Source organism: Aquila chrysaetos, chromosome 5 (genome assembly GCF_900496995.4).
Source record: "Aquila chrysaetos chrysaetos chromosome 5, bAquChr1.4, whole genome shotgun sequence".
In the NCBI taxonomy this organism is placed as follows: domain Eukaryota; kingdom Metazoa; phylum Chordata; class Aves; order Accipitriformes; family Accipitridae; genus Aquila; species Aquila chrysaetos.
The window spans coordinates 23,116,766-23,137,296 of record NC_044008.1 but is presented as its reverse complement, the minus strand read 5'-3'; the positions used below and the strand labels follow the sequence as shown (position 1 = coordinate 23,137,296).

Sequence of the window (20,531 nt, the reverse complement as noted above, 5' to 3'; positions counted from 1 at the left end):
CCATGAGAGCTCTGTCCCCAAGCAGTGAGGACACAGGTAATGTTTAGGCTACATTAAAAAAAAAAAAAAAAAAAAAAAAAAAGACAGACACTGGGTTACCATTGGACGAGTCCTGCCACTGCCCTCAGCAAGTAGAAGCAAGGAAGAGGACACTTCTAACACTCCTTCCCTAAGGATAACTGTGCATGGTCAGCTGGGAGGTGCCTCCAGGCTGTTGGACAAACACAGGGAGGAGGGAGCCTGTGATAACACTAGTGGACTTCTAAGAAAAGCACAAAACTTGCAGCAAAATTAAAATCTACAGTCATGGTGGAAGAGTCTTTGACAAACCTCAGGAGAGACAGCAGGCAGTTGGTGCAAACTAGAAAGACACTGAAAGTTAGCTCAGACTAGAAGGAATGACACCTGCATGCAAAGAGGGCAGGAGCTTCATTTTTCAACTTTTTTAATATTTAAACAGGCAGATTCTGTTCTGATACAAAGTATTATTCCTCTACTTTAATATTTTGTGTTCTAATAGCATCCATATTTCACAGGCTGGAAGGCTGCTGTTGTAGCCATTTAAAAGAAAATGTGGGACAGTTTCACCTCAAGGCTCTGGTCAACTCAACCCCATCATTTAAAGATGGATGTATGTACCTCAGCCTTGCTATCTAAATTCTCCCCAAGTAGCCCATCAACACTCTCTCAACTTTCTCATTTTTATACTGATGTGCTACTCTTGCACAATTCCATGTCAGCATACCTAAAAGATCATGTCGTGCATCCTTACTTATATGTCAACACTTATATCTTTATCCGTTCCCAAGTCCCATGTATGCACAGAAAAAAATTATGAAATACCACAGAGGAGTCTACCATATGCAAGTGTTCTTTGAGGAGCAAATATCTATATTTACCTACTGAGATTTAATAAAAAACAACAAAGTCACCCACAATCTGTTCAGTTCTGAGCAAAGTCAACAGAGATGTGCACCTTGTTTTCCTCATTTATACTAATGGGAACAAGTACCCTGAGCCAGCATAGACACCTGATCTTAAACCCTGTGAATCCAGATACCACCTAATCTACTACCAGTTTGACACCACGCAGAAAAATTTCTCGAATTTGGGAAGCTGTTCCCACTTCTATATCTGAGAGAAATGATACGATCTCCAGCTATTTTGATGGAAAACGCAGCTTTACACATTTAAAGGATGGAATGTGTCCATTTTAGGCTTGCTCGTTCTTAGGTAGTTATGTTTCTTCAAAGAGAGAGTGACAGTTCAGATTTAGATATACTGTTATGAAGGAAATAGATTACTATATTTTGCATACCCACACCTGTTTTAAGTCTACGCTGCAACCGACCTGTCTTGCCACAAGACAGTGACTTTAAACTATCTTACTCATCCCTTTGTTTGCTGCAGAAAGTCACAAGCTGAGAACTGTAAAACCACATCATCCTGGAGAATAAAACATCTGAGCAAGGGAGGAAAAAAGGTATGAGCATGTGCACACAAGATATGCTGCAAATCCCAGACTGTGCTTCATGTTCTACATTCTGCCCCAGAACCCACTGAACTCTTTTAGGTAACATCAACAGCTGTGGGAATATCATCAAAGCAGACTGTTTTGCCCCTAATAAAGGAGCTGACTTGAGGCTCAAAGCACATTAAGTAACGTGAAAGAGCAAATCCAGTTCAGCCAAGAGAGCTGAACTAGCTATTACTCCAGAAACGCTTGCGCTAAGAAGACAGATCAGGTAAATCTGAATTGCCTTAGATTGAAATGGCAGAAAAACAACTGCTGTCACCACAAAAAAAATAACCTGTATTACCAATGCTAATAAATTTAGTGCAGTGGATCACCAACACAGAGAACCTCAATCCTACCTATAACGGACTTAAAACCACTACAAAATCTGCTTCTGAAGAGTAACATTATAGCAAGATACAAGAGCACATCCTCCTCAGCCATCCAGACTTCGTAACAACCGTGCCAGCAATTGCTCCTGGCAATGCAGTGAAACGGTACATAGTTTAAACTATTTGGAAGAAAAACGTATTTGATCTATGTGCTATCAAAGGCTCAGGCTGTCTTCATTTCCCACTAAATCCTCCAAAGTCAATGACACCGTTTCCTCATTTGAGACATGGTTCCAAGTATACAATGCTTTTATTAAGATAACCAGTATCTTGCCAATCCCCAAAGGAATCAATGAACCCAAACAATCCTAACTTTTCAAATTACATTCTACTTTGTGTCTATGAAACTACTACTTTAAGACTGTAACAGAGGGATACTGGAAAGCAAGTTCCCTACAAAAGGGAACTAAAATGTATTCCACATCATTCACTTCCCCTCTGCTCCCCTTTTCCAGATGGGTGGAGAACCTTTGTACCCAGCCAGTGGTCCCTCTTGAAAGTCTACTTATTAGTACAAACACCAGAGGTTCTCCATCAATATAATTACTGAGGTCACATTCTTCTCTACCCCTCCCCAACCAACATACCGGTCTACCTTTGCCATTAACCAATTGCTGTATTTCACTATTCAGCAAAAGGGAATGATGTGAAATACCTACCCACAATTCTTTCAGCCATCAGTCAAAACCAGTATTGTTTTCAAAGTACTTCAAGCACTTGACTAGTCACACAAATCCTTCACACAGTAGCTTTTAAGTTTGTCCCAATAGAAGCAAATCAAAAACCAAATGGTGATAATCACCATCAACTAAGCTACAGTTTTAATTCTCCTATAAAATTGAGACCAAACACTACAAAGACTTCAAGCCCTGTAATCTTAATGTTCCAGACAGCAAAGACAAGTAAAACATAAAAATAGAAAACACTCCAAAATTAAACACAAAAAAATAAACCCAGGAAGACCAGACACCCTCAGCTGAGAGATGATTAACTAAAAACAGGTGAGTCTGAGACAGAAGCCAGCACCTCCAGTATAAGTGAGTTTCACTTGTTTATGCAAGATTTCACATCAATTAAAGCCAGCCCCTCAAAGCCTTAGTATTAGAAGATATGTATCACTTAAAAAAAAAAAAAAAAAAAAAAAAAATCAGACAGGCTTCCATACAGAATGCTTAGATCATCCTCAAAGTTTTCCGTAAGGTATCTCACATTCATTCTGAATAAAAATGTCTTTTAACAAGACACAACCTTAATTCGAAGGGCCACTAAAGAATTCACATTTGTCTTTGGCTAGTCCAAGCAAAACAAACCAGACCAATGTGCTTTATCAATGATGCAAGACTGCATCTTAACTAAAAATTCATATCCAGAGACATTAATGTGTAACCCCACAAATAAGTGCCCATATGGATCCTGACTATATTCAAAGCTTTATTACAGCTTTTCAGGATTTTTCAAAAAATACATATTGTGTGAATTAAAAGCAAGAATTAGCAATCCTTCTCCCTTCAAATTTTTGTTTCCTCCCATTCAAGATGGTTGCATGGAAAGACTAAAAAAAAAATAAATCACTAAATTGAACAAGTCCATCATAATCAAATAATTTATTTTGATTATTGGAAAAAGAGAAAACAAAGCTATTCCACAAGTCAGAATGAAAAGGAGACTTGTGCTTCAAAAGAACTACCAAGTAGATTTAACCTCATGGAAAGATACACAAAAAACCCCACAAAACCCACACACAACCAAGTTGTGGCAATTGTGAATTATTAAGCCACATCTTTAAGAAGAAATATGCTACCCAAAGCTTCAAGTAGAACAAAACAGTTTTGTAGCTCTGTTTATCTACATGGATGCAGAACTGGAGATCCTTTAGAAGAAAGCTTACCTTTGAAATAGGAGTAACTTCACCTTCACATATTTCAAGATGTAGACTGCACACTTATCCAGAACAGACAGCAGAAACCACAAGGATTAGCTGAGGAATGAACAGTTATTCTATCACTACACCTGCAATTTACTTTCCTAATCTTAATCCACAGGCATTCAGGAACATTTGTTAAAATCCACTCACATAAACAGCTTGACGTCTTCCTTTACAAAAGAATAAACAATGATTATGGCAGTTCTTTTCTTATATTCTAATAAAAAGAAGTATCATTAGATGCTACCAACATTATTTGCAATGCAAAACTAGGTAACCCTATTTTATCATTACAAAACCCAGCATAGCCTATCTCCTTCAATATTAATATTCACTTTTGTTTTAATAGGATAATTAAAAAAAGCTTTTCTCAGTTAAGGAAGAGATACCTTTACAAGGAACAAAAAGCCAGGATCAACAGTGTTTTCTAAAAATATAGCAAGGGCCAACCATCAGTGTGGAGAAGTGTTCACTCCACAACTGCCAAACTTTTAATAACAAAAAAACCCATTTATTACAACAGAATATTACAAACAACTAGTTTCAGTGATCAAAGAGTAAAACTTTACAAAAATGCAAACACTGTAATTTCTGATTTTGGAGTGATAGATATTGCAGGTTTACAAACATGACATCTTTTTGTTTATGCACACTTAAAAGTAATTTCCAGTCTGCTTTATTTTCCATCAAATACAGTACATTTATCCAAACAAAAGCATGTACATTCAATATAGAACATCTTGAGCAACAGCTACAGTCCAGTTCCCATTCACAGTATTTTTAGTGCAATGCACTAACAGGGCCAAATATTTCTCTATCCATAAAAGCATTTTTACTCCTGATCTTGTGATCAACATTTTTAGATATATTTTATACAAAAAGTATATATGAACACGAGGCACCTCCCTAAGTAAGGGAGTGAACCTATATAAAAACATGGTATTTCTTCTGATGTACAATACCTTTCAAATTGTAGCAATTTGACACAAATCACTAAACAAAATATTTTCTAAAAAGTAAAAAAAAACAAAAACAAAAACAAACCAACCAAAAAACCCCAAACCACTGACGCATGAAACCTGCCAAGAATTTCATAATGGTAGGCATGCGACTGTTTTCTACACTCTTGATTAAAAGGTTAAAAAAAGGTATCTAAAACATTTTCCAAATTATAGAAGTCAAGTGCTACCTATAGTGGTCATTTGTGATCTTGAGAGAAAAAATTTTTCAAGTTTCTCCCATACTATCCTCCCTTTTTATTAATATTTAATGAAATAAGCTAACATTATAAGTGGTTGTGCACAGATTGTCTGTCTATAATACATCAGCAAATATTCACTACCTTCATATTAACATTAGTGTGTTGATCTTTCAAAAAATAAACTGAAAAAATAAACTGCAACTATCATTAAAGTGCTTGTGTATAATTTTTTTTTTAAAAAATTAAAGAATAGAGGAATGTGGATATTCTTGTAAACTTCCTAGATGTTTACAAAGTTTTCCTATGAACCACATACGGAAACAAAATGGAGATCTTTGAAGCAATTTCAGTACAGTGAAATTCAGAATGTCCCAGAACTGGGAAATTAGTCAATATGAACAAACTGATGTTATGGCAAATACTAAAAATTAGTACAATTCAGCCAATATACACTACATTGTTTGCTCTTATACATTCATTTGTAATAAATTTAAAACAGTATATAACACATTTGCCAAAGTAGGATATCACACAAAAGTTAGAGCTGTTCATCAATTAGCACTACCAGGGAGGACCAGTATGCACAATGAGCTCTCTGAAGATGATTTCCCAAATAAGGAATAAAAATCTTCTTCCAAAGCTGCTGTTCATTAACATGCTCCTGTACTTTTTTTAATTTCAGAAAGTTTGTTCTATACTGTGTCAAACCTCAACTGCATAGAGGTAACTGCTAATTTAGAAGCACATGTGCATTTCAACTAATTCAGCATTTTGGGAGGAGGCACTGTCCTACAAGCAGTCAGAATGGTTACTAATTTAGTAAGAAAACAACAGCTTATGAAAATATTTCCTCCTTATAGTACCATTATCAAGATATTAGCGGTTCCAACAACAAACTAGTCTTTTTCATTCAAATGAACTCCAAACTTTCCGAACATCACTTGAACCTATCTGAGAGGAGAAATGAGAATAAATTAATACTTTGAGTTTACCCATATAATTCTGTTTTAAATTACACAACATAAATAATTTATAAGGCTAAATTTTTAATTCTTGATCAAATTGCAGAAGTCACTCCTCCTCTTAAATTCAGCAAAATTCAGGGTCCAGCTCAGTTCATTTTTGAAGTTCTGTCCTACTTAGCCAGGATTTGTTACGAAGTCACAAAAGCACCAGATTACAACTTAACATAGCTGGATGGCAATTCACTACAAAAGCTGAACTCACATCAAATTAGCTCCTGGGAAATAGCATTTTAGAGTTGAAATATAGAACAAGGCACATATACTTGGTTTTCTTTCCACCAAATACGCTAGAAAGATAATTCTGAATAAGGATGTTAAAAATTCTTACAGGTATCATTATTGTCTCTCTTCATTATAATTTTTTGTACAATCCCCCAACCTTCAGGCATCAGCTGGTCATTCTGAAACACAAACTGACCGCATACATACATTACTTCTTTTTTTAAAAGGTCATTTTAAAAATAGGCCATCTTTAACATGAAGGCTACGGAAAACTGAGAAACTATGAGTACAACGCTTCCAAGTGTAAAAAAATTCCCAGGGTACCATATAAACAGAAGTTTAGAAAAATCTTGGCCAGACTTCTACGCATACTTAGACTTAAAACAAAAATTCTTGATGAGACTCAAACACTTTAAAAAAATCAATGACCAGAAGACTCCAAACCCGTGCTTATATAAATAAGCATGAAAAGAATCAAATCCTAAATTTGATGATTTTAAAGGTGTTTGTAGGCACCTAACTCATACTGATTTGAAATCAAAGCAACTAAGCATCCGAATTACATTCAAAAAACCTGTTCTATGTCCTTTTGTTGACAGGACATAGGCAATACACGTTAAAATTAAAAAAAAAAAAAAAAAAGGACAAATGATAATTTCAATAAGTTCATAGGGATTCTTTCTGTCAACAACTTTTACTGTAGTACCTTTAGTACTTCTTCAACTGGGTAACAGAGAAGTTAATTAACAGGTTAAGTTATTCAAACCAAAGTATTGTTAATTTTAGAAAATTACTATTTTAGAAATGTACATATATTAGCTTGATTACAATAGATGCCTTAAGACAATTTAAAGAGTTGACTCGGTACAGTTTAATCCATATTCTATTTCAACTACCTACAATGACAAATTTAGAAATTAGCTCTTTTCCAAAACACTAAAAACAAAATCTAAGAAACAAATATGACATCTACCTTAGTATTTAAGCCACTAAACCATAAAATCTATGGAAAAATATATTTTCAGAAATAAATCAACAACAGCAAAAGAAAGGCAGTGGATTTGTTTTGTTTTTTTCAAAAAAAAAAAAAAAAGACAAAACACTTTTTCTTTCTCCTCACCAGACAACAGCTTTAGATCTTGTACTTCTGCCTTTGGTTTTATTTTCTTCAGGTGAATGAGATACATTTGCTTTGTGGGTTTTCTTATGATGTTCTAGGAAAGCTTTTCTAGCAAACGCTTTCCCACATTTATTGCATCGGTGCAGAGAAAAGTTTTTTGTTACTTTTACTTCAATGCCAACATCAGCTCCTTCATACTTTTTATTGGGAGAATTAGAGGTGACATCCTGTTTTGAACCAATCTGTTTTGTTTCATCCCTCTGAGGGCCTCTTTTTGTCACCTTATTTAGAACAAGATCAATTGGCTTTTTTATTGCTCTAATTTCTAAACTTGCAGTTATTTTCCCAAGGTAGCGTGGTGACTTTTTATGAACTACAGTTATATGCCTTATCACATCACGTTTGCGACGCGTTTCGTAAGAGCAGAGTGGACACCTGTAGTATTTAACATAAATGTTATTTCCATCTGTGTGTAATTCAATGTGTTTTGTCAAGTTCTGTTTAGAAGTAAATTGGCGTTTACAGAGTTTACAGTAAAGCTGCTTGAAGTCAAAGCCAGCTGAAAGTTTTGGCTTCCTGGTTTTTTGCTGGCCACCTGCAGCAGATGCATTGGTTGATTTAGAGGTTGATTTAGAGGCTGATTTACAGGTTGATTTAGTGGTTGATTTAGAAGTTGATTTAGGGTTTTCAGGGTCCTGTTTAACTTTATTTTTCTGTGCTGACGGTGTGCTCTTTTTCTCATTTGAATGATTTGTTCCCTTTAATTCATTCTGTGGAGAAAGGGCAATGGAAGGGGGTGAAGGTTCTACAGAATCTGCTGGTTCAACTTTTACTTTTATTTCTGTGCCATTGGCAGTATTGTTGGGTCCTTTCTCTCTTTTAGAGTTCTTTCCAGAAAGAGTTATCTTGTGAACAATTTGCATGTGCCTTTTCAGCATTATTTGTGAACTATATTTCCTCTTGCACAGAAGGCATTTGCATGCAGTTAAATTGTATTCAGCCTTTGAAGACGACTTTTGTTTTCGGGTCTTAAAAGATTTTTTAGCAGAAACTGTATCCAAGAACAAAGGTTGCCCAGGCTTTGTAGCTATATCAGGAGTAATGGAATCCCTTCTTAATCCTCTATGAACTTCATCAAAATGCCTCCTTACGTTGGCTTTTGTAGCAAATGATTTATAACATACAGGACAACTTCTACCTAATGTTACAAGAACATTCTTATTTCGTCCTTTCGCAGAGCACTGATTTGGTTTCTTTTTTGTTTCTATATACTTCTTTAGCTCTTCCATCTTTTTTTTGTGTACTTTTCGAATGTGCCGGCGTACACTGCGTCTGGAATGAAATTCTTTCCTACAAAGGCAGCATATCAACTGGTGGCCAAAATCAGAATTATCCAGAGAGTCCAACTCAGGATTTACTGCTGGAGGCTGTTCTTCAGGAGTAGGTATTACCTTGTTTGTAACGGGATCAGCAGGAGGCAATTCTACAGTCTCCCCAGCTGGGACTGGGGCTGGAGCTGAAACAGTCTTGGGTTGCTCAGTGCTGGGCTCCTGTATCTGTACTGGAACTTGATCAGGGGTACTACTACTTTCTATGTTCTCATCTGGGCTATCAGTCCTTGAAACATATTGAAATACAGCATTCTGATTAGTTTCTATAGGTTCCAATTTAATTACATATTCTTGCTTATCTACCCTTGGATAGATTGCTTCCAGGAGGTCATTTATGGCTTGACTCTGTTTATCATTTATATCTGGGAGGTCTGTGAAAAGAAGAAAAAGTATTTTTTAATGATTTGGTAATTTCAAATTTTTTAAATTTCAAGTTATCTTTTAACCACTGTGTCAATTCAGTCACCAAATTTGCACAAATCCTGTATTTGTACTATTTTTCTGACTATTTACACTTAGAGGCTTTGAGTAATCATTGTTATCATATCAGTACAAGTTACTTTTTTATTACAAAGCCAATATTGGAAGTACACCTTTCTAACGTGCTAATGTGAAAGCCACCTAAACTAAAAATTGGTTTGCCTGGAATTAAACTGATCTTTAAAAATCTGTATCAATTGCAAAAATAATGCCATATGACTGAGCTTGTTCTCCCAGCGCGCAACTAGGACTGAAATATCATTAGAAACTGATTTACCTACTGCTGGAAATGGGCATTCTCAATAAAGGAATCTAATTCTGGAAATAAGCTCTTCTCTGTAAATCCTGAACAGTCCTTCTTAAGGACTTAAGAATGAAACGCCTGTGTAACCTGAGCACTGCATAAAGATATAAGTAGGTAAGAGAGAACTTAACTCCTGAGGCAGGGAAAGCTTTTAGTAGTACCAAAGCAGTTAATAGGCTCAGTGATACAGTAAGATAGTAAATGTTAAGGACAGAAAAATCCTGTATTACTCAGGGGAAAAAATTGTACTAATTTCTCAAAAGAATGAAAACTGAGCCAAATAAGTTATTTTAAGAAATGATAATTTCACTGAGGTTCACCAAAGGTTCATCCTGTGTTCTGCCCTGATAATGAGTTGGAGCAGACTTAAAAAGCAAGAAAGAAGGATACAGGGATTCTCCTTGTTTGTCTGATGCCACTATACTTCTCAAGCTGAAGTCTGCCTTTAAAGTACTGTTTTAAAACACCTAGTTTCAAAAAAGTTTATTCAAATGCTTTTGAAGCATTGATATTCTTGGCTACCACAATGTTAAGCTGTGGGGTTTTGTTTGTTTTACCAGAAATACTGATAATTTTACTGGCTGGTAAATTTGCTGGATACCCCACAGTTTTTGTAGTATGAAAAAAAAAGAAAAACAAATGATTGCTCTCATTTACCTTCATGTCACTGATGATTTTACAGGCGTCAGTAATACCCTGTTTTTAAATGCCAAAGTAGTTCAGTGATCTAGTTCCCAGCATGATACACTAAGCATCTGCACTGGCCTAACTAAGAAGCCAGGGTGCCACAGCAAAAAGGTGAGGCACTGAGATGATACAGCTCAAAATTATCCATGGTGATTTGAAGATAGGATTCTTGGTAACAGCTAATTAAAACCCCACACTTAGTCAGGGTTGTTCCTTTCACGCTGCCAGCAATACATGAAAAGAACGTCAGTAAAAGAAATACGCTGTTTTGTTGCTCAGAACTCATCTTTTAACACTGAATTTTTAACTTTTTGCAGTCAGTTTCAAAGAGGACTATCCATATAATTTTTATCAAGGGTAAAAAGTCCTTCCTATTTTATAGCACCTTTTCAGACTACTTAATGACTACACTAACAGAATACATCTCAAAAAAGTCATCAGGGAATAGTCTTTGGAATTCTTCACCATGGGGACACAAAACTTTTATTCCTACCTCTTGTTCACTATCTTTTATTTATTGAAAAAAAACTCCCACTTTCTTCAATAATCATCATACTCAATTTTATATAAAACATGAGTATTTACACAGTTTTATTCAGAGCATGTAGTATTATTCTCTTCATTTGTACCCCTCCTAGTGAACAGTGAAATATGAAACCTAACCAGCCAATTAAATGAAGGCTAGAATGTCAGGAGCTGGATGGGCATCTTATTTTGCTTAGAAACTTTTGCATCTAAGTCAGATGCACTTCTGACCTCTCTTTGAAAATACAACTCATCCCTTTTCACAGAGAAGCTCTCTGACTCTCTGCAACTGGCTAAGCATACTCCTTTAAGGAAGGTGACAGTACTAGTCTTTTCACCTTCTTGTCACAACGCTAGCTGACACAATGTGGGACAAAAATCACCTAAATAAATCTCTGTTCATTCCTAATTTTTGAAATATTGAGGCAGGAAGGCATTAATCAGGAAAGAAAAATCCTCATTGCACCTATGTCTCTCTAGTCAAGAGATCAAGACAATTAGAAAGCTTTACAAAGCATTTTTGAATGCTGGCACATTTCCAAATTACTCAGCTTTACTCAGATCAACAAAAAGTCATCACTGGAATGAGACTTTAAGTTTCTTTTTTCCATAAAAATATACTACTTTATTTTTTCCTCATCATTTCAGTTACTTTCTTTTAATAATGAAGTTTAATTTCTGCAACACAGGTGGTAGGCTAGGCATGATCACATAGAATATCTTAAAGCAGCTGAGGTGATGCGAGGCAGTGGGAAAGAGATACTGTTATTGAAACACAGGTCCTTAAAGAAAATGGTGAACTTTTAGTCTGTGTTTCATAATGAGTAAGACTGGAGGATTGCATCCATGACACTAAGTGCTTCCCAAGTACAAGAAAAAATTATGGATACTGATCCACGCCACTTTACAGGATCCAGCTGAAGTCCCTCAGAGCTATGCTGATCAAAAACTGAAAAGCCTTGTTAGATCCACACTTTTCTATAAGATTAATTTCCCAGTCCTTTGGCATACATTTTGGTATCTTTCACAGTAAAGAGGGAAAGACAGGGAAGAAAAAGGGGAAGAACGAATACAAAGTGTTAACAGTGACACTCTTCATTAAAAGGCTGGACGTATAAACTAGCTATGAAGGTATGACATTGACAAGGGTCTTGGTTGTTAATGCATATGAAGTCAGTGCTGTAGCTTCTTTACTACCATAAGAGTGATCTGCATATGTTACTATTGAAATTTAATTCCACTTCTTTTTTTGCATTTTGTTTCTGGTGTGTTTGTATAAAAGGTACAGAAAGATAAGTTTCTCAACTTCAGGTAGCTTTATTAAACACTTTCAATTAGTAAGACTTACTATCATCCATCTGGAGACTTGGAGGACAATAGAACTTTTTATGAGTAATTAAATTTGGTAATCCTCTGAAGAGACTTCGGCATAATTTACACTCAAAAATGGTGTCCACGTCTTTTAATAAGATATGTTTAAGTTGTTTAGTTCCTGTAATAAAAGAAACGTTACACTTAAGGAAGGTTTTCTGTTCATCTTTTAATTCACATCATCCCACAAAAGTAGAAACATTTTAAAATGTGACAATTATAACAGCGTTTTATCTTGTGTTAATGTTACTTCATTGCACTGTAAGCTTATGACACATACTCCAAGTTTCACTACAAAAACAAGACTAGTTTGGAAAAAAAAAAAAAAAGAAAATGTCAAGGATTACCCACATTACAGTTTACTGGGAGAGTGCGATGATAAAAACTAACAGCTAATATTAGGAGGAGTCCATACTACAGTATCAGGTTGCTGCAATACAATTGCCCAAGAGGAAAGAATAAGCACCTAGAGCATTTAAAGAAGCCTGCAATATTTTTTCTTTAAGCTTATCCAACAGCACTAGGAAAACAAAGAGATACACAGCTATTTCATGTAAAAACAGCACCCAGTAAGGCAAAAAACTAAAGCATACAATAAAACAAAGAGAATAACAGGTCAAGAAATGTTACTACATCTAGGTATCTGACCCAAGATCAAGATGAAGATGCTTAGGCAAGAAAGTAGAACTGTAGACATATTTTCAGCCTGCTGAAAGGAAAATACATATAATTTAAGTCAAAAAGTTTTCTATTAAAACATAGGCAGAGTGACAAAATATGCAGGTTTTCCAGACTATTATACATTGTGTATTTAAAAAATAAACCAAAACACAAAGATACAGTCTGATCTAGCATTGCTGACGTATTCCAGCTCCTGCTTTGCTTAAAGAACTAAAGGATTCAGAGTTTAAGTTACACTTCAAAACCACTCCTTCATTTCTCATCTCACGAAAATTATGAACGGAATGCCTACAATTAGTAATTGATTACTAAATGATGAATGCTTACCCACTCGAATTATAAAAAAACACTAGGTAACCAAATTCAGCTAATTCCTCTAACTTGATTTTTTCTTACAATGGAATAAATCAAAACTAGTCGAACAAGCAAAGTATAATGAAACTGGACCAAAAATAAATAATATCAGAAAACTATGAAACAGCATCAAGACATTCTTCAAGCTGAAATAGAAGTTCAAGTTTTCTGTCATCACAGATACTTCTATTAAGAATTCCTTCTAAAGATCAAACTCGGAATCACACTGCAAAACTATTTCCTAAATGAAACTCTAATTTCATAACAACAGTTATTCAATATGAATGGGCCTTACCAAGACAACTTTTTATTTCTTGGTGTAATAGTAGTACTACAAAATTTTTTACGACCGAGTTTTATAGCTAAGCACAGTGTCTTCTCCTTCTTCAACAACTGCTTAAAAATGGGACCCAAACTTGACTATCTGAGGCTATCATCCAGTTTCTGTCCTCTCCTATACCTTTCCTGGGCCACAGCCCTAGCCTATTGTCTTTTCCCCTCACTGCTCCTTCTTCCAAGTGTTACTAACCTCACCTTCATCTGACCTGTATTTTTACAAACAGACTACTGGACAAATATTTCGATTTAGTGAAAACCCCAAATTTAAAAATTGTACAGAGTTCCCCCAAAAGCAAGCTGTTTACTCAGATGTCACCAACCAACGTTTGAATTTCTGCATATAAAGAAAACCACTGACAAAAACCCAGCTGAACAAAACTGAAGATGTTCCATGTAGATAAAATTCCAGTAAGTTACCAAACTACAATTCAAACGAAAGGCCTCCAAATTTGGCAATAGCACACAATAAACCAAAGTTTGGCCATGCTGTTGATGCATGCCCTGGCCACAAAGCCCTCTCCCAAACAAAACAAAAAAATCATCTAATTCTCCACTAGTTCCCAGTCAAGGGACACACAAGTCCCTCATCCTCTCTCCTGTTATACTAATATTTCAGTCTCTTTCCATTCAGGACCGAAATGTTTTTGTCTATTCCAAATTATCTGGCTTAAGAATTACTGGGTGAGATTAAAGGACTTATGACATACTGGAGGTCAGACTAGATGACACAGTAGTCACTCTGGCTTCAAACCATCCTTATGCAACTATGAAGCTTCTCACTGGTGGGAGTAAAAAAATAATTGGTCCTTTTGAAATAAACTGTAGACCTTTAGGGACTTCTGGAAATAAATTTAAAACATCCACTGGTTTTGTGGACACAGCAGGCAGAGGAAAAAAAATAATCATTTCCTTATTCTTCACTAACTGCAGACTGTGGCAACAAGCAGTCAGTCTTCTGCCAGCATATGCTGCCTTCTCTATTTTGTAGCTCCATGTAATTGCGGCAGGTGATGCTTTGTCAAATTCTGTTAATATTTGTAAATGTTGACACTAGAATAACATCATAGTCACAGGAAATTAGTACAGAACATTGGTTATTACAAATACTTCTCTGGCAGAAATACCAAAGTTTATGCCTTTAGCAAGCAACTTCATTTTTAGAAAAAAAATTTAGATTCAACTTCATCTGTTATTCTTAAGCTTTCTATGACAGAAGCTTCTGCTAAATCTGCTTAAATAGTTATGGACAATACTCTGGCTTTAATCCCTATTTCTCTACCCCAAGAAACAAAATAGTTTACTTCCATAATGAAATGTTGCTTGTTCAAAACTAACCAGTAAAACCTTGGTCTAAGTCCTTTTGCTTTCTGTCCAGCTTCCCTGGTGCAGATGACTGAAGATGTCAAGGTAAACTATCAATTTAACACCTGCCAGTGAGGACAATCCAGAAGTAGCCCAGAGACAGAGTCCTTGCACCTAGTTTGCGCTAGGACCAGTAGAGATTCCATTAATCCACTTCAAGCAAAAGAAGCCTGCCATGCATACCTGAGGCCTTAGGCAATCTCAACCAAACTAAAAAAGCTTATTAATGATGACTCTCACATCCAGTTTTTCTTCTTAAGTTGTTGAAATGCTAGTGGAGAACTTAAATATTGTGCCCTTTTACAAGACCCAGCCCAGACATGCATCCTATTACATAGCAGTGATAATTTATACATGAAACATTTCATACATATAACAGCTCTATGGGGAAAAATCTAGACACATATAGATAGCAGCATTAAAGACACTGCTTTAATTTTGTAGTAACTGCTATGTTCTTGCACCAAGGGTTGTGAAAATAAAATGTTTGGCTTGCCATATGAGAAGTGTAGAAACAGCTGGAAAACATTAAAGGTTTCAATCATCTCTGGCATGCTCACCCAAACGCTCAGTTGTTATTCTTAGGTTCATTGCTATGTATTGCAAATCCCCAAAACAACCAAGGAACACCTTAAAAGTAACATGATAAAGCAATTCTAAAAAGTTCAAGGTAAATACTGAATTTTCTCTTCATCTCAGAAGTTTTAGGATAAACTCAGCAAGAGTAATAACAGCAGGAAGGATGACTCAAAGCAGAACAACAAACTAATTTTTAATGTTTCTGAAAGATTACTATACAGCAGGAACTGTATCTCCACTACTTTATAGGAAAACCCTTATTAAAATGAACAGCACCTAATTCCAAAAACCTACAAATAGTTTGCAAATATGTAGAAAGTCAGGTGTTGGTTATTTTAATATACTAAATATATATAACTCTTCTAACAAGGTAATGAACTTTTTAAGAGTTAGGCATAGTTTCATACCTGATCGAAAACACTCAATGATTTGTTGAATACCAGATTTTGATGTTTGCAGAGGCTGCTGTAATAAGGGAGGATCACCAGGTTCCAAGAGATGCACTGAAAAATATAAAAGGATAATAAGCCATTAGAGAACGCTCAGGTGATTTTTATTAAGTTATGGATTTTCCGTGCACACAGTAAACTAGTTAAAAAGAAAGGCCAGAACTAGAGTAAAAGTTGCCTTACTAAAAAAATTTCATCTACATTGAATTAAAAAACAGTTAATACTGAATTTTCCAGCCATGATACCTTCTGACAGTTTGCTGTCATTTTGATTATGTAAAGAAAATGTGTATTCAAAGCTATGTGTATCAAACACAAAAACATGTAAGTATATAAACCCAAATTAACTCACTAGAAATTTCCATCAATTAAACCAATTCCCCAGAACAATCTACTTGACTTCCACCATTCAAACTGAAACAGATGTACAAAAAAGCATTACCAAATACTGTACTTCACAGCGTACCATGTGATTTCAATGTTGCCAGTACACACCTAAGCACTGAATTCAAATTTAAAGTAGCAATGATCAGAAAAAAAAGCACAAGCATAACTAAGTAGTATATACCAAAAATAGCTATTATAATATTTTTAACAAACAAAACCACATTCAAGAAATGCTTCTGGTTCAAGCAAACTGCTGAAGTAATACCTTATTTCCAAAGTTTCATTCCACATCACAATCTTTGTAGAATGTATTGAAACTAAAACATTTATTGATCAGGATGATTATTAGTTATTTCAACACATAGTATTTATGCATGTGAAAATTAACAGCATTCCATTGCTGTATATGCATATGGCAGTTAAGCTTTGCCCAGAGGGAAAACCAAATTTAAATGAACAAGACCACTTATTCAAGCATATGTTTGCAAAATCCTTAGTTAGGTCTTCTTTTTACTTGCTTATTGACAGAACAACTAGCTTTGTACTGCATAAATCGGCTCCTACCTTACCCATTTGGTTTGATTTTTAACCCCATTGTAACATTTCCATTTTTAAACGACGCACTGAGCATCTCTAAGAAATTTATTTTTGATAAAGAGCAGTAGTAGAGGCATAGTATAAAACTATTTAGAAATACTAAATGCAAATAGATTAAACACATTTTGACAGGAAAGTTGTTCTAAAAGTTGTAAGGTTATAAATAAATTCAAGCTGAAAAAGAAAATCAGAAAGAAAAGCATTCCTAGAAAAGAACGATAGAATGAACACCCCACTCAACTATGCTGGCCCCATAATATACTATTATATATACGAACACATAACAACCATTACAAATCAGCTAATCGTTTGGGGATCTCTAACACAATGACATATTGTATTCTACTAGCCCATTCCGTATTCTTCAAAATAGTATATTTTGGTTTGTATACTGCCTCTAATATGCATGTGCAACACCCACTGACATCAAGAGGAGTGACATACGTGAAACAGACATAACACGTTGCTGTTATTTGTAAGGCAAGAAAAGTATTTTAGCTTTTTTAAAGCATTAGAACAACTCAAAACCATTTAATCTTAAACACAAAGAAATGTTTCTACTAGCTGAACAATACCTAGTCTCAAATTACATTTAATTAAAGGAGCATTATCAAAGTTGCCATGCTCATGCTTTCAACTATTAATTCCCCAAACTGATGCCTTTCTTTTCAAAACACAAGTGAAAGCATCCAAACAACAAACTCTACAACAAGGCAACAAGAAAGGAACCAAACTCCCTTTTAGGCTACCAATTATAACAGTAGGCAGAACAATTACAAAAAATCTAGCAAGTCGGCTGAACCTTCTAAGTATTCATTATACTTTCCACTGAAGGCATCTTCCATGTCACACAGCAGTGGAATGCAAACAGCAGTTTCAGGACTTGGGTTTGGTTTTTTTTTTTTTTCCTTCTCTGAGAATAAGAACTCCAAGTCCATCAGAGCTCACCAGAGATGACGTAAAGTAAAAATATAAACAGCGAATGCAACAGATTGCCAGAAACATCATTTTACAAAAAGTTCAGAATATTACACCTTCTGGAAATGAAAAAGGTCAGTTGTTTTACAGCACTTCTTGCCTTCCTCTGCTCACTGCATACAATGCCCATGTGGTGGCTTGGGGATTATTACACATCCTGCAAGAACTGAGAAATTATCTTCCTGAAATAATTTCAACATGACAGTTCGAGGATATCAAAAAGCCATTTCCAAGCAAAATTCAGAAACTTTTTATATCCAAACCTGCCACTAATGACGCACATCTGCAACACCACAACAGCTCCCGCGAGCTTTTAACGAAGGAGAGAAGTAAAACAGCCAAAGCGTCGCACGCCACTGTACCTGGTTCGCAGCACCCATGGTGATGGTGGTCAGTCTGACAACACTTGTCCCTTAGAGGCATTTTCCGTGCGCACGACCTACTTTCCTTCTACATCCAGCAGCTCGCTTCTGCCAAAATAAGCAAATTCACTGTCAGCCCCGAGGAACCGGCGGCTCAGGACAGCGCTAACCCCGCACACCCACTTCCTACAGCGGCACCGCCGGAGCAGGCCAGGAGGCAGCGGCACCCTTCGCGCAGGAGAAAGTTTCCATTGTTTACAGCAGGTCTCACAACGCCCTCTGCAACGGCCGCTGCGGCGAGCCCGGCCGCCCCGCTCCGCTCCCTCCCTCCCGGGCTCCGCCACCCGGCGCGGCCCGGCCCGGCCCGGCCACCTGCGCCTCGGCCGGCGGAGGAGAGCCCCCGGCCGCCGCCAGCCCGGCCGCCGTCCTCCCCGCCGAGCCCAGCCGCCCGGCCCCGCGCCCCCTCAGCGGGCGGCTCCCGCCGCGCCGCTCTCCCGCCGCCGCTCGCCGCGCTCCGTCCCCACCTCCCAGCCCTCCTCCCGCAGCCCCGCCGCCGGGACGGCGTCCCTCAGCTCCCGCGGCAGCGTGCGTGTGTGGGGGGCGGGGGGGAGCTTCGCCCCCGACGGCCAGCGGCCGCAGCCCGCCCGCCGCCGGGCCGGCGCCCCCCGCGGCGCTGCCGGAGCCGAAGCCGAAGCCGAAGCCGGAGCCGGGCGCGCCCGCCGCCCCGCCACGCGCGAGCCCGGGCGGGGAGGGGCGGGCGAGCGGCCGGCAGGTGACAGCGGGCGCCAAGGGCGGCCGCCGCCGGGAGAGGGAGAGGGAGGGCGCGGCGGGCGGGCCGCCGCGGGCGAGCCCCTACCTGGGAGAGGACGGCCGGCTTCCCCCTCCCCGAATAAAACTTTATTCTCCCCTGTCCCGCCAGAGCGGCGGCCGCTGACCCCGGAGGCCGGATGGGCACAGGGGCAGGAAGTGACTGCGGCCCTGGCGGCGAGGGGCCGCGCAGTGCGCAGGCGCCTCGCCCGCCGCTCTCCGCGCCCCCCCCCCGCCCGCCCGGGCGGCACAGGTGCCGGGCGGCGGCACGCGGCGGTGGCGGCCGTTGGGCGCGCGGCGGCCGTTGGGCGGCCCGGCCCGGCCCGGCCCGGCCCGTGAGGGGATGCGGCGCTGGACTGCGGCGGGACGGGGCGGCTGGGCGCTCCTGCGCCGGCGGAGGCGCAGGGGCGGCCTGAGGCGGAGCGCCTCGCCGCAGGGGTTAACTGCCGCGCGGAGGGCTCGGCGGGAACCGGCGCCGTCCTTGCCCCTGCGGGGAGAAGGGGCTCGCGGCCAAGTCCTGCGCACGACGGTGATGTGGAGAGCTGCCGTGAGGGCACCGGTGCTCGGACACCGGTGCGAGCAGCTACCATCACCTGAGGTGGCATTTCTGCCCCGTCTCAGCCTGGTCTCCTCTATTACAGTTTGCTTAAAAAAAGCCTCCAGTTGTTCTGGCAAAGTCACCGTCGGAAAGGAGAGAACAATGTTTTCAACACCTGGAGGGAAAAGTCCTTTTCTGAGAGAATTGTGTGATGTGCAATCCAAATATTGGCAAGAGGATGTCGGTGCAGTGTAGGTTCACTGCAGCCTGGGCAGCTGGTGTCTCCAGATAGGGTTCCATGGGGTGCCTGCTTAGTCCTGCCGCTCCCTTGGTGCACTTAGCAGCTTGGGTTGGTGAGAAGGTAGTACTCAGTTTTTGCCAAAGGAAAGGACGCGATTAAGTCGTCTTCTGCTTAAGGAAAAGCTGCTGTCATTTAAGGAAAACTGTCTGTAAGGAAATGTAAGGAATAAGCACATCATAAAAACAAAAAAAAATTGCTGAGTGATGGTATCAACACAGAAACAATACTGTCAAGCTTTGGCTTGTAATAGCATCGCTTCTTAATGGAAATGGGATGCATGTTTTCAGGCAAATTCGAAGTCCAATCTACTGTTCCTGTTAGAGTAAGATTTCTGACACTGTTTCTCAAATCAGACATGGGGAGAGCTTACCATCTGTGACCATCAACTTGTAAGCAATAGTCTTCTTTTAAAATACGGACGTTGATTTCACCAATAAGTTGTCTTTTTCCAAAGCGACAGGACGCCAAATTCAAGCTCCATAAAGTCCATTCAGGTTTTGGTTAATAAACTGGAGGCACCATAAGCGTCAGAGAACAGCTCAAACAGCCTAGTGCCAAGTAGCATCTGAACTCTGAAGTACAGCAGAAGTCAACTGAAGCCTTCATGTTAGGCAACCACACGCAGGTGTCTGCATATGT

At 38.7% G+C, this 20,531-nt stretch overlaps 1 protein-coding gene across 1 annotated transcript; it reads right to left on the bottom strand.

The window, feature by feature from the left end:
* Nucleotides 1–2,875: 2,875 nt before the first annotated feature.
* On the bottom strand, nt 2,876–19,225 carry ZNF800 (zinc finger protein 800). The gene is made up of 6 exons (XM_030015743.2): nt 19,103–19,225; nt 18,247–18,354; nt 15,881–15,976; nt 12,136–12,279; nt 7,401–9,162; nt 2,876–3,886 (listed from the first exon to the last, which is right to left on the bottom strand). The coding sequence occupies exons 2-6, from the start codon at nt 18,305–18,307 to the stop codon at nt 3,883–3,885; spliced, it is 2,067 nt and encodes a 688-aa protein (XP_029871603.2). The 5' UTR covers nt 18,308–18,354; nt 19,103–19,225; the 3' UTR covers nt 2,876–3,882.
* Nucleotides 19,226–20,531: the final 1,306 nt, after the last annotated feature.